We start from the raw sequence: 25031 nt of genomic DNA, 5'->3' as shown, positions 1-25031 counted from the left end.
ATACAACTAAGGAGTAAGCAAACATACATATAAAATGACAAGATCTGAAGGGTCAAAGTGATTTATTTATTCTTGTAAGAGGCAGATGACTAGGCTAAGGATTTCAGATCAGTAGCATGGAGATCTCATACTATGCTGTTATTCAGAGGCCAATTGCTCTAGGCTCAAGCAATAATGTACAGCAAGCCAGGCAGGATTTACATCAATAGAGGACTAAGAAACTCCAGCAGAAAAAAGGGGGTCAGCCAGAAGTGAGGTACATGCTAGGAGAGGGAACCAGCTGAACAACAATAAACCAATCTGCAAAAAGAAAGAGAAACTGATTTATTTACTCTGCAACAGGCAGACTACTAGGCATGGGATTTTAGGTTTTTGACTGTATAACCAATGAAAATGCCTTACACCTTTTTGTTTTACGTTTATTTATTAGTAATAAAGGGGGGGCGGTGTGGCACATGATGAAGTGTGCATGTCACAGTGTGCTAGGGCCCAGGTTAAGATCCTTATCACCATTTGCAGGGGGCAAGCTTCAAGAGGAATGGCCCTAAGGGTTGCAGGTGCCTGTCTCTTTCCCTTTCTACCAACCCAAATTTCTGTCCTATATTAAATAAAGAGAGGAAAGAGAAGAGAAGAGAAGAGAAGAGAAGAGAAGAGAAGAGAAGAGAAGAGAAGAGAAGAGAAGAGAAGAGAAGAGAAGAGAAGAGAGGGAGGACAGCCGCTGGGAGTGATGGATTCATCCTGCAGGCACCCAGGCCCCAGTGATAATCCTGGTGAGAATAAAATAAAAGCAAAACAAAGAGAAAGAGAAGCAGAGCACTACTTTGTCATCAATGCTTTAGCCATTGCAGGCCACACACCAAAAGCTTTTGTGTGGAAGCAACATATAGTGAAATTCAGGACAACTCAAAAAGTTTAGCATTTACGATTCTCCATCAGTCTTTCCATCAAATGTTTTTTACCAGAGTAATTTGTTGTCCATTGCTCAAGGCTATCTAAATTATCACAGTTCTCCTTAAATACTTAAGTGACCTCAGTAATCAAGGTCCTCCCTGAGAAATGAAAAACTATCACTTTTTGAAGAAGAAAAAATTGTGTGCGCTTCAGTATAAATGGCTTTTACTTTCTCTATACCAGCATTTGCTCATTTGTTACCTTTCACTCATTACTGTCTATTTCTCCTGCTTAATTGCAACATAATTTAAATTTCAATACTCAACAATTATTATAAGAAATGGAAGGAAACCAAGTCAAAATTTTTAAAGATTGTGTGTATGTATGTATGCATGTATGTATGCATGTATATATGTATGTATGTATAATTCAGTAGAGCAAAAAAAGTTTATAGGATTCACAATGTTTTATTTTGGACCAAGGAAACCGAGCAGAGTCAGCATACCAGACTTTCATGTCTGCAGTCCAGAGTACTCAGGTTCAACCCATAGCACTGTTAGATGACAGAGTTTAGTAGTGTTTTGATCTCTTTCCCTCCTGAAGGGGGGAAAAGGTTTTTCTTTATGTAAATCAGAATTACAACATTTTTTAAAGCTCACATATAGAATCATCAAAACAGAATATAATTCAAATCACAGAAGAGAGCTCACTGAATAGAATGCATGCTCCAGGAACAAGGTAAACCCCAGGATAAAACCACAGAAAGATCTAGTGCTGTGATGTCTCTCTTCTTCTATAAATAAGGAAAAATAATAATAAAAAACAAGTAGTAAAATCATGTCTGCACAACAAATTTTTTTAAATATTTATTTCCTTTTGTTGCCCTTGTTGTTTTATTGTAGTTATTGTTGCTGTTATTGATATCTTTGTTGTTGGATAGGACAGAGAGAAATAGAGAGAAAGGGAATACAGAGAGGGGGAGAGAAAGATAGACACCTGCAGACCTGCTTCACCGCCTGTGAAGCGACACCGCTGCAGGTGGGGAGCCAGGGGCTCAAACCAGTATCTTTACTCCGGTCCTTGCGCTTTGAACCACCTGCGCTTAGCCCACTGAACTACCGCCCGACTCCCTGCCCAACAAATTTTTAAAGAATTTCAATAAGCCATTTTTGTCTTCTCACATGCATATCCAGGTAGAGCTTACCATATTTAAAAGGATAATCCAACGATAGAAAACCCAGGACTTTACTTGACATTTGTAGCTAGTGACCTGTATCATAAAAGTGTTTCTCTCAGACTGCCAGCAGTCCCAAGTGATGGTGGGGCAGTCACTGCAGACTGTGCTTTCCTAAAAAATTGCAGCGACTTCATCAGAACACAGCTAAGGATTTCTGGAAAAGAAGTGGGTCTGCAGAGGGTTTGGAGAGACCGCATAATGGTTATGCAAAAGCCTTTCAAGCCTGAGGCTCTGAGGTCCCAGGTTCAATCTCTAGCCCCACCATAACCAAAATTGAGCAGTGTTCGTGTCAGTGTCTCTGTCTGTGTGTATCTACTCTTTCTCATTAAAATAAACTAAATAAAAATAAAAGAACTACGAAGTTCACTAAACTTGTTTTAAAAAAAAAAGTGAGTCTACAGGTGGGTAATATATAAGGAAGGGAGAGGGAAGAAAATCTTAAGCAAAGACTGGGAGCTACACAGCCACCAGCACCATTTAGGCAAACCAAGATTTCTCTGCGTGAACACTGACACCAAGTGCTAAAACTTCATGCCTCTGTGGCAATACAGGAAAAAATGGCCAAACTAAGTGCCCTGACGATGATATAATCTGAACCATGTCAACCTGCCTCACTAAAGATCAGTGTCTTGAATGAAGGTGTAGAGATGGGAAGGAGACCATCCTATATTTAGCAGAAGTCATGCTTGCATGGTGAAGGGTGGAGGAGCAGGCTAGAACCCTATCTCTGGGCTCAGATTATGTTATAATAACACTGGGCACCACATCTGCACCTCAGCCCTCTCTTTTAACACCTTTCCTCTCCCTCAGAACTCATACACAAAGGAGAAACCCAGAATTATAGCTACAGCACCATAAGTCAACTGGTCAACAGAAAACAAACTCAATGCACAAAAACCAGGATAATGGCTACTAGCTACACAGAGTGGACAAATCTATAAAGATGCAGACCTAGAGGAATTATCATAGAAAGAATTTCAGAAATACACTGAGTACATTTGAAGAAATAAAATATTCTCAATATGGAGATATGGATTCAAAAGAAAATAGTCAAGGAGGCCCAGGAAGTCGCACAGTGCCTAAAGCACTGGACTCCCAAGCATAAGGTCCAGAGTTCAAATCCTGGCATTGATAATGCTAGAGTGGTGCTCTGCTTCTTTTTCCTATTTCTTTCTCATGAACAAAAACCAAACAAAGATATTAACAATTCAGAATCATTCACTAAAGGCATAGAAAACATAGATATTCTAAGTAGAATTACAAGGTGTGATGGCTGTTTTGAATGCATTCCAGGCTCAAATGATAAGCCTAGGAAGTATACTCATCCATTTAGCAGGGGAAAAAAACTGGTATAAAGGACAAAAGGACCAAATTTTGATTCAATAAAGATGGAGAAAGAAGATATAGAAGGGGAAAAAAAGCAGCTCTATAGCAGACTCTACTAGAAAAGCAAAGGGCAGAGATACTGGCATCCCAGAGGGAGAAGACAAGAGAGGTAGCAAAGAGCATAGTCAAGTAAATCAGAAAAGTTTCCAAATCTGAAGTATGCTCAGGATGCACATTCAGAAAGCAGAGAGAAGGGGTCTGGCAGTGGTACACTCGGTTAAGCTGACATAGTGCCAAGTGCGAGGATCTTGTTTCGAGACCCCGGCTCCCCAGCTGAAGGGGGGGTCGCTTCACAAGTGATGAAGCTGGTCTGCAAGTGTCTTTCTCTCCCACTCCTCTGTTTCTCCTGGTCCTATCCAATAGCAGCAACAGTAACAGCAATAACAATAACAGTAACAACAATGACAGCAACACAATAGAAAAAAGAAGGCCACTACAAGCAGTGGACTCACAGTGCAGGCACTGAGACACAGCAGAATAAAAAAAAAAAAAGGCAGAGAGAACACTCGCCTAAAATGAAATAATATACACTAACACAGAACAAAGAAAAAATAGTACAAGATGTTAGGGAAAAAATGATTTATAAAGGCAATCCAATCAGATTCTCATGAGACTTTTCAGCAGAAACAGCTGACATCAGGAATGAGTATGATGGTATATTCAAGGTGTTATAAATGAAGAACTACAGGGTAGAGCATTCCTCAGTCATAAACACAGTATACCCTGTATGTCATTTAAATGAGGGCATAGCAAAAACTTTCCCAGTGGCCAGGGAGAGGTAGCATAGTGTATAAATATGCAATTAATCTCTGGCATCACAAGTGCCAGAGTGACATCCTGGTTTTCTACCTCTCACAAATAAGTAAATCTAAAACAAACAGACAAACAAAAACATTTAAACAAAGAAAAAAACTTTTGAAATAAGCAAAAGAAAACATGTAATACAGGAGTCGGGCGGTGGCGCAGCGGGTAAAGCGCAGGTGGCACAAAGCGCAGGGACCGGCGTAAGGATCCCGGTTCGAGCCCCAGGCTCCCCACCTGCAGGGGAGTCGCTTCATAATCGGTGAATCTCCCTCTGCCTTCCCCTCCTCTCTCCATTTCTCTCTGTCCTATTCAACAACGACATCAATATCAATAACAACAATAAAACAAGGGCAACAAAAAGGAATAAACATTTTTTAAAAAGAAACATGTAATACAAAAATCCATATGCACACTTGGGTTTAAGCCCCCGTGCCCCAACTGCATGAGGGTGGGGGAGAAGCTCCATGAGCAGAGAAGCAGGTCTAAGAGTGTTTCCCCTGCCCATTTCAATTTCTGTTTTATGTAGTAAAAACAGAATAGGAAGGGAGGGGGAGGAAAAACATGGCCATCAGAAGCAGTCCAAGGTTCAATCCCACAAACCACCATAAACCAGAGCTGATCAGTGCTCTGGTATTAAACAAAGTAGTGGATTTAATAGTGCTGGGACCAAGCCCCAATGGGGTGGGTAGTAGAATCAGCTAACAGGTTTTGCCATTTCCAGATGTTCCTTGTATGAAGGGACAAAAGAAAAAGCCAGGGACATCGGACATTAAACAAAGTGATACAGACTCAGATAGACAACTACAGAAATGAGACAATTGTGAAATAAGAGAGAGAAGGAAGATTTTAGTACAAAAAACAAATAGTGAGGCCAGCTTAAAAGAGACATCTTAGACACAGTTAAAAGTCAAATATAGGGAGCCATGCAGTGGCACAGCAGGTTAAGTGCACATGGCGAAAAGTGCATGGACTGGCATGAGGATGCCGGTTCAAGTCCCCCCCACCACCACCTGCAGGCAGGGGAGTCGCTTCACAAGCGGTGAAGCAGGTCTGCAGGTTTCTATCTTTTTCCTCCCTCTCTGTCTTCCCCTCCTCTCTCAATTTCTCTCTGTCCTATCCAACGACGACGACATCAATAACAACAACAACAATAGTTACAACAGTAAAACAAGGGCAGCAAAAGGGAATATATATTAAAAAAAAAAAGGATGTTGGGAGTTGGGCAGTAGCACAATGGGTTAAGCGCAGGTGGCACAAAGTGCAAGGACGGGCTCAAGGATCCCAGTTCGAGCCCCAGGATCCCCACCTGCAGAGAAGCAGCTTCACGGGCGGTGAAGCAGGTCTGCAGGGGTCGATCTTTCTCTCCCCCTCTGACTCCCCCTTCTCTCTCCATTTCTCTCTGTCCTATCTAACAACAACATAAATAACAGTAACAATAACTATAACAACAATTAATAAACAACAGCAAGGGCAACAAAAGGGAAAATATATTGAAAAAAAAATTTTAAAGGATGTTGTTTAAAAAGAGTGCTTCCCACACCTATGGACATCTAATCTTTGACAAAGGGGCCCAGACTATTACATGGGGAAAGCAGAGTCTCTTCAAAAAATGGTGTTGGAAACAATGGGTTGAAACATGCAGAAGAATGAAGCTGAATCACTGTATTTCACCAAATACAAAAGTAAATTCCAAGTGGATCAAGGACTTGGATGTTAGACCAGAAACTATCAGATACTTAGAGGAAAATATTGGAAGAACTTTTTACCGCATAAATTTTAAAGACATTTTCAATGAAACGAATCCAATTACAAGGAAGACTAAGGCAAGTATAAACCTATGGGACTACATCAAATTAAAAAGCTTCTTCACAGCAAAAGAAACCACTACCCAAATCAAGAGACCCCTCACAGAATGGGAGAAGATCTTTACATGCCATACATCAGACAAGAGTTTAATAACCAACATATATAAAGAGCTTACCAGACTCAACAACAAGACAACAAATAACCCCATCCAAAAATGGGGGGAGGAATTGGACAGAATATTCACCACAGAAGAGATCCAAAAGGCCAAGAAACACATGAAAAAATGCTCCAAGTCTCTGATTGTCAGAGAAATGCAAATCAAGACAACAATGAGATATCACTTCACTCCTGTGAGAATGTCACACATCAGAAAAGGTAACAGCAGCAAATGCTGGAGAGGATGTGGGGTCAAAGGAACCCTACTGCACTGCTGGTGGGAATGTCAATTGGTCCAACTTCTGTGGAGAACAGTCTGGAGAACTCTCAGAAGGCTAGAAATGGACCTACCCTATGACCCTGCAATTCCCCTCCTGGGGATATATCCTAAGGAACCCAACACACACATCCAAAAAGATCTGTGTACACATATGTTCTTGGCAGCACAATTTGTAATAGCCAAAACCTGGAAGCAACCCAGGTGTCCAACAACAGATGAGTGGCTGAGCAAGTTGTGGTATATATACACAATGGAATACTACTCAGCTGTAAAAAATGGTGACTTCACCGTTTTCAGCCGATCTTGGATGGACCTTGAAAAAATCATGTTGAGTGAAATAAGTCAGAAACAGAAGGATGAATATGGGATGATCTCACTCTCAGGCCGAAGTTGAAAAACAAGATTAGAAAAGAAAACACAAGTCGAACCTAAAATGGAATTGGAGTATTACACCCAAGTAAAAGACTCTGGGGTGGGTGGGTGGGGAGAATACAGGTCCATGAAAAATGATGAATGAAATAGTGGGGGTTGTATTGCTAAATGGGAATCTGGGGAATGTTATGCATGTAAAAAAAAAAAAAAGAAGTAGAAACGCAAAGCAGAAAATGACTGAGTTTGGAGTATGGCACCAAAGTAAGAAAGCAGAAGTACACTAGAGTTTGCATCACCAGGTTCCAGGTGTCATCAGGATGCCGGCCAGACTTCCCTGGATTGAAGACCCCACCAATGTGTCCTGGAGCTCAGCTTCCCCAGAGACCCACCCTACTAGGGAAAGAGAGAGGCAGACTGGGAGTACGGACCGACCAGTCAACGCCCATGTTCAGCGGGGAAGCAATTACAGAAGCCAGACCTTCTACCTTCTGCAACCCACAATGACCCTGGGTCCATGCTCCCAGAGGGATAGAGAATGGGAAAGCTATCGGGGGAGGGGGTGGGATATGGAGATTGGGCGGTGGGAATTGTGTGGGGTTGTACCCCTCCTACCCTATGGTTTTGTTAATTAATCCTTTCTTAAATAAAAAAAAAAAAAAAGAAAAAATAAATAAATAAATAAATAAATAAAAGCCCTGGAACATGGTGGCAGAAGAGGACCTAGTGGGGGTTGAACTGTTACGTGGAAAACTAGGAAATGTTATGCACAAACTACTGTATTTTACTGTGGACTGTAAACAATTAATCCCCCAATAAAGAAATTAAAAATTAAATAAAAGTATATCTTTACAACTTTTAAATAAGGTATAAACAAAATATAAAGCTTAATATAAGATTTACACACTTCAAAAGTCAAATCTCTTAAAAACCCAGGTTATCTAGCATTTTGCAAATTAGGTAGCTATAGAAATAGGCTGTCATAATTCATTTTAAAAAAAAAAATGAGCTAGAAGCTGGCTCACATAGCCAGATGCACATTTTACCATGTGCGGAGACTGACATCTGAGTCCCTGGCCACTAAATGGAGCACTACAAGGAGTGATGATGACCCAGTGCTATGCCTCTCTTCCTTCTTTGTTCCTCTCTTCCTTCCGACCTTTCAACATGGCAGGTAGGGGGAGGCTTCCTGGAGCAATGGAAGATCTAGAAACTTAAGGGTGAATGGATACATGAGACAGACACAATATACCCTAAGGTAATGATTAAAAAAAGTAAGTCAATGAACTCCAACTCATTTCTGAAAATGAAGGTGACTAATGTATTATAATTAATTTTTTCACATATGCCCATGGATGACTAGTTATCTGGATTATTGACTAAAAAAAAAAAAAAAAAAAAAAAATCAAGATATTCTCCACTCCCTCATTATCTATAAAGTGATACATTCCCCACTAATAATATTTAATTTTTGAACCACAAAGTTGGTTTCTGAAATGCATTTTTTAAGCATATTAACTTTTCTGGCTGGATTAGTCATTCAACACATGGAGGGACACTGTACTAAAGGGTGTGACTATAAGCACTAACAAAACAACGTCCCTGCCATTATTATGAAACTTACATTCTAGTGGCTGGTTGAGAAAATTTTGTGCAGGTTTACTTCTTATCACTTATTCTGCTTCTCCATACTTTCATGGCTCTTTTACATATGTACTATCAAAGAGACTTCAGCAGTCTTAAAGTTCAGGTTTGAATGTACCCAAGAAAATGATTTTAGACAAGGCCTTAAAAGAAAGAATTAGAGAAGCAATAAAGGAGTTTCAATTAGTAAAAATTGCATTTAGATAAAACCCAGATCTACCAGGGCCCCAAATCAATTCAGCATTTTTGACAGTCAACATTCCCAACCAATCACTTCAAAAAAGCAAAAAGTTTACTTTCTACCTGTCCTTAAGTATTTTATAGACTCAGTTTTCTCAAAATTCTGATTCTGTGGGGTCAGCAAGATAGCTTACATGGAAGAACAGTTTTGCCACATACATGACATGACTCCACAGAACTCCACTACAACACTGAAGGAAGCTATGGTGTTGCAGTGAGTGTGTGAAATCTTAAGGGGGGGGGGGGAATGAGCTGAAGCTCCAACAACAGAAAACAAGAAATCTATTTCTTTCGGGCTGGGTGGGCCACCTAGTTGACTGCACTTACTAAGTTGCAAGAACCTAAGTTTGGGCCCCGCTACCCACCTGTGGGGAGGAAGCTTCATGTGTGGTGAGGCAGCTCTGCAGGTGTCTCTCTTTTCTAGTCAACTGCCACCAGGTTATCACTGGGGCTTGGTGCTGGAACTATGAATTCACTACTCCTCATAGCCATTTTTCATCTTTTATTGTCTTATTGTATAGGACAGAGAGAAATTAAGAGGGGACAGAGAGATAGAGATTTGCTTTGCTAATTATACAGTGCCTCCCCCCCCCCCCACTCCACACAGGTTGGGAGAGAGGGCTTGAACCCAGATCTTATTACATGGTAACAGGTACACTCAGTTGAGTGCACAACTACCATCTCCCTTTCTAACTCCCCTTCCATTCCCAATTTCTCTGCCCTATCTTAAAAAAAAAAGTAGGCAGGCAAAATGGCCACCATGAGCAGTAGAGTTGTTGTGCAGACACCAAGCCCCAACAGTAAGCCTCATGATGACAACAACAAAATTAAAAAATCTATTTCTGAGCAGTAATGTTTTTTAAAAAAGCCTTGAGGGCGGGGGAGATACCATAATGGTTATGCAAACAGACTCTCATGCCTGAGTCTCCCAAGTCCCAGGTTCAGTCCCGCATACCGCCATATAAGCCAGAGCTGAGCAGTGCTCTGGTAAAAATAAAGTTAAAAAAAAAAAAAAAAAAAAAACTTCATGGCAAATATAACTAAAATATGTAAAATTTCAAATGAAATGCTCAAATGACCTTAGTGTGTGCCGTATTTCCAAGGACATTTCAGAAACATCTGATAGTCACTGACCCTAAAAATCTAAATATTAAAAATTACAAAAGTTTCTACATTTAAATAACTATGAGGCTTAAATTTCCCATCTAGGAAAAATGATGGTGCTATATTACATGGCATGAGGGTCTCTGAATGTTAATCACGTACCATGATGAGGCGACTTTTTAAAAATATACTCATTCCTTGGAGAAAAGACACATACCAGAAATATGTTGAGGGAGGCTGAAGCTGGGAAGAGGTTAAGCTAGCAGAAATAACAAATCTGTTTAGGCTGTCTGTCATGTTAAAATTACAAAGTCTGACCAGTCAGTTTTCTAAAGGACACACATATATAAATGCCCATAGACATGAAAAAAAACATTCCACTCATTTGCCATTAGAGAAAAGCAAACAAACTATTGACATCATACTTCACACCAATGAGAACTGCTTATACTACAAAACAGGAAATGACCAGTGTTGGCAAAGATGGAAGGGGGAGCTCTGATGTACTGATGGTGGGAATGCAAAATGGTGTCATCCCAATGGTGTGGAAGAGAGCATGGAAAGTCCTCATCAAATGAAAAAAATAAATACCTTATAATCCCAAAGTACCATTCTTGGGAATATATCCAAAGGATGTGGAAATACTAACTCAAAAGGCAATAATAACCCTTATGCCATAATTGCAGTATCTGCAATAACCAAAGGATGGAAGTTAACTTAATTTAAATTTCCAGTGATGATTAGGTTAAGTTAAAGAATTTTTACTCAATAGAAGAATACTCAGCTATCATATGTATGTATGCTATTTTGAGCCAGGAGGTAAATCAACATCAGAAGTGGGTAAATCAGAAGCAGGAAGTCCTGAGTCCAGTCCCTGGCATCACCTGTGCCAGAGCAATACTCTGGTTCTCTCCTCTTACTCATTAAAGAAATAAGTCTTAAAAAAAAAGAAAGGGGGGGGATCGCCTTGGACAATGGTGCACTCGGTAAGCACACATATCACCATGAAGAGGAAACTTATGGGGGGCACTACATCAATGGTGAAGCAGTCTGCAGGTGTCTTTCTCCCCCTACCCTCTTAATTTCTCTGTCATATCGAATAAAAATAGAAAAAGAAAAAGGGGGGATGGCTGCTGGAAGCAGTGGACTCATAGTGCTGGCACCAAGCCCCAGCAATAATCCTGGTGGCAAAAAAAAAAAAGATATATATATATATATATATATATATATTCCCTTCATTACATAAATGGACAGAACTTGAGAGAATTATACTTACTGAGGTAAAGACAATTACTGGATGCATTTGCTCATATATGCAATACATATAATTGAAACATGAACTTTAAAAAAAAGAGGTCAAATGGTCTCAAATTTTTTAGAGGATTATGGTGGCCATAGCTATCTGAAAGGTGGGTGGAACACAGAACTTTGGTGGTGGGTTTGGTGTGGAACTACACATCTGTAATCTTATAAATCATTACTGAATCACTAATAAAAATAAAAAGAGGAAGTCAGGCAGAGGGTTAAGTGCAGGTGACACAAAGCACAAGGACAGGTGTAAAGATCTTGGGTTAGAGCACCTGGCTCCCCACCTGCAGGAGAGTTGCTTCACATGCGGTAAAGCAGGTCTGCAGGTGTCTTTCTCTCCCCTCTCCATTTCTCTCTGTCCTATCCAACAATGACGACATCAATAATAACTACAACAACAAAAAAAACAAGGGAAAATAAATAAAATTTTTTTAATTAAAAAAGAATATTTTTAAAAGAAAAAAAATCTTGAAGTGTATGCTATCTACTGTTTTCATGATAAATAAGAAACTGTTCTAAATGAATAGAAAAACAAACCAAGTGTTTTAAATACAGGACTTCCTATGTTACATGAGTTACTCATGTTTCTTATGAATACCACAATCCAAAGGTGTAATTTGATTATTCTGATGTTCTAGATTTTTATCTCAAAGCAATTTATTAGTTTATGAATTAGTTATGGTAGAGTAACAGATTAATGGTAAGTAAAATGTTACAGGGATATTTTCATTAAACTGAATTCCAAAAACAGTCCATACTATTGTGAATTATGAATACATTTTTAGAACACACTATATTTCCATCTTCTTGATATAAAGCTAGTATCTTTATAATGGGCATACAAAAAAGAGTTCATTGTGTTTTCTTCAATAAAATGATCTAGAATGTTAATCAAGTTATATTCTATTGTGGTAGCAGGTCGGAGGGAACAAAAATCATGAAAACTAGTAAGTAACTTGAGCTGGCCCAAATGCATAGTGAGCTGCTTTTGCCAGGTGCCATGACTCAGGCTCCAGACTGGGTCCACCCCCACTGCACTGAAAGAAGCTTCAATGCTGTGGTCTCTTTCACTCTTTTTCTCTCTCTAGTTTAAAAAAAAAAAAAAAAAAGGCAAAACTATGTAAAATTGACAATTGTAATTCAATTATTTTCATCCTTCCTCTAAAAGACCAAAATATCTTCAATATAAGAGGTGTGAAGTACTAGAATGTACCAGAAAAGAAAGTACTTACTCTGCAGATCAGCTGCCACAGTTAACAGATCTCTAACTGCACTGCAAACTATTTTTATATATAAGCACAAAGAATAAACTGCTACAGCTTTTTTCATAGTAATAAGGATGAAAAGGAAGTCATACTAAGGTTTCAAATTCTCAAAAGAATCTCTGGTGATACTGAAATCTCAAAGTGCTACAGCCAGTCCTTAAAGCTCTTTCCTTAAATTCTCTTGGAGATTCACAACTACTTACCCCCATAAATGCTAACCTATCAGAATGACAAAAGGGTGGAATTTCTCACCCAGAGTTACCCTGGCAAGAGCCCAATTAAGCTTCTTCATTAAATTCTGGGGGGGGGGGAGGGGGATGATACATATTTCTCTATCATTAACTTTAAGACTCTTATTTCAGAGAAGTTAAAATTTGAAGAAAAATAAACTTGCTCTTTATAATCCACCATCAAGAGTGATATATATATATATATGTTCTAAAATTACCATTCATCATTTTACGTAACATGCACGAGAATTCAGTACTTCCTAAAGTAGGAAACATGGTGAATAAGGTTGTCATTCAGAAAAGTTGGGTTTGGTTCCACTTTTATATTAAATCAATAGAACTGAGTACTTTTGTATACGTTACATACTTTCATTAAAACTAACTTTGGGTAACACATCTGACAGAATTCTTTTAACAAAAGATCGCCACTGCACTATGTACATTATAAAATGTAAAGTACACAATTACAATGGCAAAGTTATTACCTATAAAACAATAATTATTAAGAAGCTTTTTAAGGGGCTGGGTGGCAGCATTCCTGTCTGAATGCACATTACCAAGTGGAAGGATCCAGGTTCAAGTACTGCTCCTCATCTGCAGGAAGGAGGCTTCACAACAGTAAAGCAGGTCTGTAGGTGCCTTTCTCTCTCCCTCTCTATCTCCCTCACCCCTCCCAGCTCTCTCTGTCTTATCAAATAGAATAGAAAAAGAAAAAAAGAAAAAAAAAAAAAAGGCTGTCGGAAGAGACATATTCATATTGCCAGAAGCAGCAATAACCTGGAGGTAATAAAAATTAATAAAAAGCAGGGCTAGGTGGTGGTGCACCTGGTTGAGCGTACCTGTTACCATACGCAAGGACCCAGGTTCGAGTCCCCGGCCCCCACCTGCAGGGGGAAAGCTTCACAAGTGGTGAAACAGTACTGCAGGTGTCTCTCTCTGTCTCTAACACCCCCCCTTCCCTCTTGATTTCTGGCTGTCTCTATCCAATAAATAAATAGGGATAATAAAAAATTAAAAATTAATTAAAAGGTTTTTTAAGCCCTCTTGTTAATCTTTTCCTCAAAATTTATCTGAAGTGCTAATTAGTCACTAAAGTCACTCAACATAGTGCTTTATGCTATAAAATTTAACATAGTAAATAATTAATGAAAATGCTAAATAGTTGATAAGGCTAATTGTCTGTCACAGCCCTAATTCAAATGATCAAAAAGCAGCATTATAGGGGCAAGGGAGACCACACAGCAGTTCCCTACCCAGCTGCACGTCTGAGGATGAGGTGCTAGAGGCCGCAGGTGGAATGCCCAGTACACATCCTTTCCTTTCCCTTTTTGAGCACTGATCAGCTCTAGCTTTTTTTTTTTTTGGGGGGGGGGGGTGTTGAACTGCTCTAGTCTTTGTCTTCCTCTCTCGGATACAATTAAATACTACTTAAATTAATATTAAACACACACACCCAACCACCCTAAGGGCCCAGAGGCTACAACACTGAACTTAAAAATCATGAGGTCCAATGGTACAGTGAATAAAGCATTGGTCTCAAGCATGAGATCTAAGTTCAATTGCTGGCAGCACATGTGATATCTAGCTCTTTCTCTCTCCCTTGTCCTTCTTATGAATAAATCTTTAAAAAAAAAATGGGGTCAAGAGCCAATTAAGCACACATATTACCATGTGCAAGGACTCAGGTCTAAGCCCCCAGTCCCCCACAGGGGAGAAGCTTCACAAGAGGTGATATAAGGGAGTCGGGCGGTAGCGCAGCGGGCTAAGCGCAGGTGGCGCAAAGCACAAGGTCGGCATAAGGATCCCGGTTCGAGCCCCCGGCACAGGGGAGTCGCTTCACAAGCGGTGAAGCAGGTCTGCAGGTGTCTATCTTTCTCTGCCTCTCTGTCTTCCCCTCCTCTCTCCATTTCTCTCTGTCCTAACAACGACAACATCAATAACAATAATACCTACAACAACAACGAAAAACATGGACAACAAAAGAGAAAATAAAAGAAATAAAAAAAAAATAAATATATTTTTTTAAAAAAGAGGTGATATATAAGTCTGCAGGTGTCTCTATCTTCCCCTGCCCCTGGCCCCCTCTCAATTTCTTTCTGTTATATACAATAAAATAGAGGGAAAAGGGAAAAACTGCCACCAGGACAGTGGAAGCCAGCAATAAGCCTGATGGGAGAGAAAGAGGGAGGGAGGATGTGGTCCTAGGTTCAGTCCAGAGCATCATGTGGGCCTGACAGTCTGTGTAGGGAAGAAAGTCCTTGCACAGCATTTCAACCAAATTCAAAACTCAAACCTGTTCCACTAAAATAGATGCTTATCTTCCAAACTAAACTAATGACACATTTTTAAAGTAAGTATTGTATTCACTCTGCCACATGTGATACCCAAGTTCAAGCTCAGGGCCTCACCACTATACCACCACCACCAACCCCAGTGCCACAAAATACTGGTGCTGATAGGGTCAGCCACCTCCAATCACCTCTAAGTCTTTTAGACTTAGAAACTAAAGTGAGCAAAACAATAAAAATAAGCTAATAAAAAATAAAGTGAGATTTACATTTTTAATATTTAGAATGAGCAGGAGAATCAGAGTATTACTATAATGGGCTGCAAGTCCTGTATAAGTCACCAAAATAAATAAATTTTGTGACCAGGGAGGTGATACAGCTGATAAATCATTAGACTTCCATACATGAGGGCCTGTGATCAATCCCATACTGCATCTACCAAAGGTGTGCTCTGGTGTTCATTCTCCCATTAGAACATAAAATAATTTGCATAAGTGAATTTTAAGTGAAAACGCTACTTGTAAACTACATGGTTAGAACTTAAGTATCGTAGCTGGACACATGGCTCATCTGATGGAGTTTCAGACCTGCATGCTCAAGTACCCTGTTCAATCCTGGGCACTCATGGGCCACAGTGGTGCTCTGGCTTGTCCCTCTGTCTCTTGTGAAACTTGTCTCTCAACTGATAATAAATATGCTTTAAAAAGTTAACTCAAACATTTACTAACGTGTTTACCCATTATGATTCGCACAAATCTTTTTTTAGAGATTTAACTTAAAAAACATTTCAATCTATTTCTTTTGATAGAGACAGAAAAACTGAGGCGATGGAAGTATAGGAGAGAGGGAAAGACAGAGAGACCTCTGCAGCACTGTTTCTCCACTCGTGAAGCTTCCCCTCTGCAGGGAGGGGTCTGGGTCCTTGCACATGGTTAACATGTATGCAAAAAAAATATTTTAAAAAATACACTGGACAAGGGTAAACAGCATAATGGCTATGCAAAGAGACTCTCATGACTGATGCTCTGAAGTCCCAGGTTCAATCCCCTGCACCACCAGAAGCCAGAGCTGAGCAGTTCTCTGGTAAAAAACTATATGTATGATGGGTTCAGAAGATGGCACAGTGAGGAGGGTGCTGAAACAACCCGAGTCTCCAGTGAAATAAACAAGCAAGCAAAACAAACCCCTGCCCTAACAAATATTTTTAAAAATCATCTAAGAGGTAGTATAGTGGGGTTAATTGCCACATCTAAACATATGAGGTCCTGGATTGGATCATCAGCCAGGGTGAAGATCTGGTTCTTTCTCTCTCGTTCTCTAGTAAAAATGAATGAATGGATAGATAGATAGATAGATAGATAGATAGATAGATAGATCGATCGATCTTTTGATCTGGGAGGTGGCACAGTTGACAGTAGAGCTCTGGTTCTTTCTCACTCCATATTCTCCTCTCAAGTAAATAAAACGGTGTGTGGCCCGGGAGATGATGGCACAGTGAATAAAGCATTAGGTCCCAAGTTTGACCCCACATTACATGAGCCAGAGTGGTCCTCTAGCTCTCTTTTCCTTTGTTCCTTCTCTAAATAAATAAATAAATAAGCAAATAAATACTAAAAGAATCATTACAAAAAATAAAAAGAATCACTACAATGATTTGACAAGGATTAAGAACTGTATCAAGCTGTTTGTTTTGCAGTATACCAATAATTAGCCAACACATTTACAAAGTAATACGTACGGTTCCAGAGAGGACATCGTGGGGGCAACAGTTGAGAAGGTGACTCTTGCATACTCTATCATCACTGAATTTGATTCGTTGACGAGTAGTGTCTCCTGTAATATAGGAAAGTTAATAACATTCAAGGTTAGACAATTGGAAAGCAATTACTATCTGAGAGCCCTACCATCACTAGCTTTTTATGTGTGGCTACACACACACATTTGTAAATCAGCTCAAGAGGGATTAGTCTATGTAATGTCCTACAGAAAAACGTTTAGACAACATGCAGCTGCAGTATGTGTACTGCACATGTAATTCAAATAGTCAAAGTGGGAAAGCAATGCATTCTGTTAAACAGAGTACTTCAGAAAGAGCATAGGATTTCAGAGCAGGAATGGACAGTAATGGATTATTGAGTCCAACTCCTTCACATTGCAGATGAGAAAACTGAGGCCCCGAAGAGGTTAAGCAACTTGCAGCAGACCCACTAAGAAAGTTTCTACTGGTATACAATGTTCCCTCTTTGAAGCTAAGCATAGGTTTATTTTGTAATTATTTACATTAAAAAAAAAAAAAAAACATAAGAAGTAATCTTGCAAACATTGCATACACACTGCGAGTCCCCACTGAACCCCAGACGCCATTTCTTCCACTATTTTGTTCCAGTTGAAGTGTCTCCCTTTTGCTGCTGGGAGGAGTTAGAGAGGGTAGAATAGCGTGTTTGAGAGCGTACAAACCTGGAAGAAGGACTTACACACCAGTCAAACAAAGGCACATTGCCTAAATGAAATGTCAACTTTAATGCCTCCAAAGGTCCCATGGCTCCAAGTACTCTGCTTTTACTGGCAATCTGGGTGCATTTAAATTCATTCTCTTCATGTAACACAATACACCACCTAAGCAACAGAAGCATCCAACTTTTGCTAATCAAATATGCCTGTCTACTGGAAACTTTATAGAATCTAAGAAAAAGAAAGGTTACTAGTTCTAGTAACAAAATTACAGATGTTAGTTACAATTATGTTGCTTAGAATCTCTTTTGGGGGGAAAAAGAAAGAAAAAGCTCTCAGGGATATTTACTCTAGATAGAATGATAAATCCTAAGAAATGTAGGTGCTTTATTTTAGCTTTAAATTGGTATCATCATTGATGAATGAAAACCTACTGATGAGTTACTGAAGCGGAAACTGTAGGTAACAAGAGAGACTGTACACACCTCTGCAGGCTGTTCACATGCCTGCAACATGGGAAAACATTCGTTTTGGAAGTGATTATTTATTCTTCACTTCGATAACAAAAATGTTAAGTATTACCCCTTTCAGACATCTTACTTTGAAGTGCTTACCTCAAAGTCAACTAAATACTGTCATTTTAACATGGGGTAAGAGTTTGTTCAAACTATTTTAATTTGGCTTAAAACAAAAAAGACTAAAAATTCTACTATGTGACTGGGCATAGAAAAAATTTTAAGAATAGTCATTAGTAACTGAAATGATAGCTTCAGAGCAGTTCAACAATAGGTTTTCTAGAGGCTAGTCTCTAAAGGAGGTTATTTTGACACCACAATTTGGAATAATTCATTTAGTGTTCAAGCCTGCTACTATAGTAAAGGTTATTTTGATGGTCCTTTTTTCCTCTTTAAACACAACTGCTTTTGTTCCACATTCATTAACACATCTGAAAAGTTAGTGATAACTCACGGCTCGGCGAATGCAGGGCCTTTCTGACTCTCCCTTGCAGACTGAAGTAGGCAGGCATAGATACATTGAACCTTTACAAATAAAACAAGGGGCCAGATTGTTCAGTTTGTATAGAATAGATCTGCCAGCAATTTCAATACAGCATCTAAAAGTACATGTTGACTGTAAGGATTCTTGTGTATGAAAACAAAAGTGAACAAAATCAGAGTGTTTTACTTTTGAAATACTGACTTAACAAGTGTCATCCTAGAGAAGAATTTGACTATGATAGGAAAAAAAAAAAAAAGAAAGAAAAGTACAAGGTAGCTCTGGGAAGTGGTATTAGGCATCAACAGCTTTTAAAAAGCTTTTTTAAAAAAGGCATTTTCACTGGCTTTTCCTGAAGCTTAGACTTATGTTGGAGTGACACTATAAACTCACACAGCTGGCAGTGCTATGTACATTTGAGGCTTACTATCACGAGGGAAAATGCTGAGTTTTATTTGGGAGGGGGGGTTACTGGAGATGGAAGCCAAGGTCTCATACATGCAGAACATGCACTCTACCACTGAGCTACATCCCCAGCTAGACAAATAAAATCTTTTATACTTGAAATTTGCACCTAAAGTATCCTATAAAATTTAAAGATATAAATTTTTAAAGAATAAAACCCTTTACATATATATAGGAATTTCCCTTGCTGCAAGTATCTGAGCATTCCAGTAAGATAAGAGCAACCTCATGCTTCATCAGTCTAATAGCTTAAGAATATTATATAGCAGGACTTAGAATAAAACCATGATTCATTTAAGTTTTACTAGTTGAACAGTTCATCAAATAGGGTGACTTATTTTTGCTTCAGAAATCCTTAAATAACTATTAAGATATATGTGCCCTGAAAGACATACATAACTATCAAATAAAGTACAAGCAATTTCAAATATGAAGTTAGCAAGCAGTATCAGTGATAAGCTTTCCAAAAAAAGAAAATTCCTAGAAGTTTTAAAGTTCCTCATTGCATATGAATGCTCTATTCACAGCTGGTAACTACAGCAAGTGATATAGCCATCAAGTAGCCAAATGTACATTTAGAAGTAAAACCTATACAAACAAAATGATACAGAAATAGTCAAGCCTACAGGAATAATAAAACCCCAAACAATTTGAGATACAGGAAGAATACCCTGAGAAACTAGTAGATGAGAATATATTTCTGATAGTCTTAAATTTTACTTAAGATGTTCTAAGATTAACAGTTTAAAATAATCTGACTATCTTATGCAATATTTAGTAAATTTTGGATTATGACATGAAGTCATACTTAGGCTGAAACAAACAATTTATAACATAAACCCTATAATTTTGGTTTCTTTCAAGCTATCTGGCCCAAACCATGTTTCCCAAAACAAACTAGGTCAAACAAGAACTCATTTGGGAAAGTACAGAGAGGTGCCTACAAGTAAGAGAGAATAGGTAAGCAAAATCTTCTAATACAAGGGATTATTCTATGAATTTAACATACTTGGTCTTTAGAGTTTTCTGGGAATATATACTTTAGTTTTTTAAACCAGAACACTCACTACTCAGCTTCGGCTCACAGTACTGATGGGGACTGAACCTGGAACCTCCAGTGCTGCAAGCAGGAAAATACAATTTTCTAGTCCTTGGCATGTATTATTTTAAAAATAACCTACATCATGCTCGCTTCGGCAGCACATATACTAAAATTGGAACGATACAGAGAAGATTAGCATGGCTCCTGTGCAAGGATGACACGCAAATTCGTGAAGGGCTCCATATTTTTAAATGTTTACTTGAAAATAAATAAATAACTTCTATTACTGGGGCCAGGTGATGGTGCACCTGGTTGAGCGCACATATTACAGTGTGCAAGGACCTTGATTCAAGCCCCCAGCCCCCATTTGCACAGGGAAAGCTTCACAAGTGGTGAAGCAGGGCTGCAGGTGTCTCTCTGTCTCTCTCCCTCTCAACCCTTGCTTCTCGATTTCTGGCTGTCTCTATCCAAATAAATAAATAAATAAATAAAGATAACTTAAAAAAAAAAAAGAGGGGGTCAGGCAGTGGCGCAGTGGGTTAAGCGCATGTGGCGCAAAGCGTAGGGACCCGTAAGGATCCTGGTTCGAGCTCCCGGCTCCTCACCTACAGGGGAGTCGCTTCACAGGCGGTAAAGCAGGTCTGCAGGTGTCTATCTTTCTCTCCCCCTCTGTCTTACCCTCCCCTCTCCATTTCTCTCTGTCCTGTCCAACAACGAACAACATCAACAATGGCAATAATAGTAACCACAACGAGGCTACAACAAGGGCAACAAAAGGGGGAAAGAATGGCCTCCAGGAGCAGTGGATTCATGGTGCAGGCACCGAGCCCAGCAATAACCCTGGAGGGGGGGGGAAAAAAAAAAGAAAAAGGGGTGAATTTAAAAATTGGAACTTACTTTAAAAAAAAATAACCTACATTATTAAAAAAAAAAAAAAAATTCCCTATTGGATCCAAATCACAGAATCAAACTTCCTAAGGAACATATCCTCTGTGTTGGGCAATGGGTTTAAAAAGAGGCATTAAGATTATATCCTTACTTTAAGGGTTCTGACAGAGAAATAAGACACTTAAAAAAAAGTAATTAGGGAGCCAGGCAGTAGCGCAGTGGGTTAAATGCAGGTGTCGTGAAGCTCAAGGACCGGCAGAAGGATCCCAGTTCGAGCACCTGGCTCCCCATCCGCAGGGGAGTTGCTTCACCAACGGTGAAGCACGTCTGCAAGTGTCTTTCTCTCCCCGTCTTCCCCTCCTCTGTCCATTTCTCTCTGTCCTAACGACATCAACAACAATAACAACAAAAAATATTCATTGGGGGTCAGGCGGTGGCGCAGTGGGTTAAGCGCACGTGGCGCAAAGCGCAGGGACCGGCATAAGGATCCCCACCTGCAGGGGAGTCACTTCACTGGCGGTGAAGCAGGTCTGCAGGTGTCTATCTTTCTCTCCCCTTCTCTCTGTCTTCCCCTCCTCTCTCCATTTCTCTCTGTCCTATCCAACAACAAAGCAACGTCAACAATGGCAATAATAACCGCAACGAGGCTGCAACAACTAGGGCAACAAAAAGGGGGAAAAATGGCCTCCAGGAGCGGTGGATTCATGGTGCAGGCACCGAGCCCAGCAATAACCCTGGAGGGAAAAAAAAAATTCATTAAAAAAAAGAAATATATATATATAAAAAAAAAGTAAGTAATAGTGGTCCAGGAGGTGGCGCAGTGGATAAAGCAGCAGGCTCTCAATCATGAGGTCCTGAGTTCAATCCCCAGCAGCACATGTACCAGAATGTGATGTCTGGCTCTTTCTCTCTCCTCCTACGTTTCTCATTAATAAATAAATAAAATCTTTTTTTTTAAAAAAAAAAAGTAATAACGATCATCAGGGCCAGGCGATAGCACAGCTGCTTGAGCACACGCATTACTGTGTGCAAGGACTCAGGATCAAACCCCTGGTCCCCACCCGCAGGAAGAAAGCTCCATAGTGGTAAAGGAGGGCTACAGGTATCTCTCTTTTTCCCTATGTCCCCTCCCTTTTCAATTTGTCTCTATCCAATAATAAAGAAATTTTTAAAAATAGCTAGGTCAAATGATCCAAATGCCAAATGGGTGTTTCAAACAGCAGTACTTCAGGAATCCTAAGATTAGAATGATCAGCAAGGACTGAAAGAGGTTATAAAAGGTTTCATATGCAGCAAGTAAAAGCCAAAATTTGAATGAATAACAGGACTTTGAAAAGTGGGGGTTGGGAAATGGGAAAGAGTATTTCCAACTGAAGTAACATCTGACATATCTTGAAGGAGCAGGAAGGTTTGGGCAACCGAATCAGATTTAGCTCCATATAGGGGAATACCAAAATTAAGGTCAGAATAATATTCTTTGTTAAAATTTGATTCATTAAATGTCTATTTTTCTTTATTCCAGATGTTTAGTGTGTAAAGTGGAGGGAGGGGTTAAAAATAACATGGCAGGCTCCAGTGCTCTGGTTGTCTTCCCTGTTCTGTGTCTCTCTCAATGAAAAAGCAGCCCAGGCATCCTGAGAGCAGTGAATTCACACACTGGCCATGCTCCAGCTCCTAAAAAGAGAAGACGACCATGGCAGGGCGTTTGCACTACAACAACAAAAATCCTCTACCCATAAAAAATGTGGAGGTCTCTCTGCCCCATACTCACCACAATAATTACAAGGGTGAGCATTTAGAATAAAAAACTTCAAAGAGAACTTTGACAAACAAAGTATTCTTCACTTGAATAGAAATGATTCCCTATCAAACTAACCTTAGAGTAAACTGTCCTAACCTCTTGCTCAATTAATTGTTCAGTCCTTCCTGACTTTCATGAATAACCTCTATTTAGCAATTGAGCTATGGGTAAACAATAAAAACTAGACTCACACCTAAACTACTCAAATACTGCTGTTCTCAGAATCTCCTTCCATCAGTTGGAAGTGTGAAATAATGCCACTATAATCCCCCAAACTACCCTGCCTTAAAAGAAATGGGGGGGACTACTTAGTGGCCCAGTGGATAGGTAGTTGGGTCGACCATGAGCATGTGTCCTAATGAAGGTCTAGTTCTCACCAGTCATATCTAAAAACCGACTTAGTAACACTTACAGCCTTAGCCAACATGGTATCTAAGAGCATTCTACACGGTGCATGCTGTTTTTCCGATGCCCTCCCCATCCCACCCCCTCCAAAAACAACCACCCTCTCCCTCCCATACAAACAATAAATCAAATGAACTTTCATAAATTTAGGTGCTATTTTAAAAACATCAAAATTTTACTTTACCCATTCTCTCCGATGCTCCCTGTATTTTTTTAAGCTGTGAGTGGATGACCATGCTATGTGATCAACAACTGTGAAGGCTAAGCAAAAGTGAACTGAGTTTAGTATTGGGAATTTCAAAAGAACCTTAAAGTCTGTATTATTTCACATTAATTAAGATATGCAGGATTCTTATTTTAACTGCATATTATCAGGCATTAATGGCAAACAATTTACCAAAAAAAAAAAAAAAAACTAGTTAGTATAGTATATCTTTCATATAGAATAAGCTTAGGAAAAACAGGAGAAAACTCAACAGCACACAAAACAAATGAAGGCAACCCCTTAGAAGAGGGACGAGGAAGAGGTAAAGCCCTCTATATTCTCGACTACAGACTCAGTTGGTCCCACAGATACGCTTGTTTGGTGCTGAGTCACTGTTAAGTTTAAGACAGGGTAGGCACATTCCCACCAAAATAAAATCAGAAAGGAAAGTCAGAAACTATTAGATGTATAACTGAAAGTTTAGGAGCTTCTCATTCTCCAGACACTGTGACTCCTCAACTGTGAAGAAATTACCATCTTACTATCGTTTCTTCTAGCAAGCTACAGAGGACAGGTAAGAGTCCTACAACACTTAAGACCCATGAACAACCTCTCGTCTACTACGGGGAAATAAAAAATCTTAAAGTGCTCAAGCAAACCCTGACGCATACGTGTAGGGAATGGCAGGTAGCGGCTGCTACGCAGTCAGTCAGTCAGTCACTGAGAAAACACTGACGACTTTTCCAGCCTCCCCAATTTTTCTCACCAACTCTAACTTCTCCCACCTATCTTTGTTCTTCCTTTAGAATTCTGTCTAAAACTCACCTATAAAACCGTTAGTGACTATTTAAAATAATAATAATAATAAAATATTACTCCCTGTTTTCTTGAAGTACATAAATTCAGTTTAATCTACTGTATTGTTTTACAAAGTTCAAAGTAATGTGTTTTCTACCAGGTACACCACTACCCACCCCTACAAAGCTGAAAATAAAAGGACAGCCTATAAATTAACTCACTACCATGATTAAATTACAGACACTTTGTAAATATTTAATGTAACTAATGGCATGTCAAACTTTGCATGAATATATTTATTGCATAAGGATAGGGAAAAGCACTCAAAGATGGCACTCTCCCTTCCAAATGTTAATAATCTCTTCCTTTCAACAAAACTTACAAAGTACACTTAATGGTAGCAGCTCTCCCCAGAAAAGGCCAAAAAGAAGCCAAGGGTACTAGCCAGCTGAGACAGTATATCCCTTCTAATTCTTTCATATGGTCCTATAGATTTATAATTACAAATGAGTTCTAATATCACTCTCACCCTAATGCCCAAGCCAAGTCCAACATTTTAAATTTCAATGGCTATTTTAGAACTCCCTAGAACAAGATCATTCTTGCTAGATCTGATCAAACACTACTAACCTTAAGTTAATTTTAAAGATCCACTAACTTAGTTACTGATGAAAATCCTTGTTAACAGATTATAAGAAACGAGGCTGGGACAGTCTTAGTAGGATAAAAAGCTTATAGGTGCTTTAGGCACTAACGGAACAGTGATGGACATGTAAGAGCAGAAATACTAATATAGAGCTACTTTCCAGGGTTCTACCTACTGTCCCATTTTCTCTCCTATACAAGCACAGAATCATGGATATAGGCAGGGTTCAATGCTACATTTGGGAGAGGAGCCAGAGGGTATAGGTACATGCTTTGGGAAATCTATCAACACACTTCTTCTCTTTGACTAAGTTCTAAACATAGGTT

General features: G+C 39.3%; 1 protein-coding gene and 1 non-coding gene across 18 annotated transcripts in view; one reads left to right on the top strand and one right to left on the bottom strand.

Moving 5' to 3' along the window:
- LUC7L2 (LUC7 like 2, pre-mRNA splicing factor) overlaps positions 1–25031 on the bottom strand; it is a 66709-nt gene that overhangs the window by 27693 nt on the left and 13985 nt on the right. For 3 of the 17 annotated variants that reach the window (XM_060196671.1, XM_060196673.1, XM_060196674.1), the window contains 4 exons: positions 23241–23317; positions 18429–18499; positions 17343–17416; positions 16747–16841 (listed from right to left, as the gene is read on the bottom strand). In XM_060196671.1, the coding sequence (XP_060052654.1) occupies positions 16747–16841; positions 17343–17416; positions 18429–18499; positions 23241–23317 (317 nt within the window). The other 14 variants (XM_007525158.3, XM_016189127.2, XM_060196670.1 and 11 more) reach the window with 10 other exon arrangements.
- LOC132540008 (U6 spliceosomal RNA) lies at positions 20105–20211 on the top strand. Its single transcript, XR_009551293.1, has one exon. It is a non-coding gene; the product is annotated as a U6 spliceosomal RNA (small nuclear RNA).

This window comes from Erinaceus europaeus, chromosome 8, assembly GCF_950295315.1.
Source record: "Erinaceus europaeus chromosome 8, mEriEur2.1, whole genome shotgun sequence".
Classification (NCBI taxonomy): domain Eukaryota; kingdom Metazoa; phylum Chordata; class Mammalia; order Eulipotyphla; family Erinaceidae; genus Erinaceus; species Erinaceus europaeus.
Note: the sequence above shows the minus strand (reverse complement) of the source record. Positions and strands in the feature narration are given on the sequence as shown.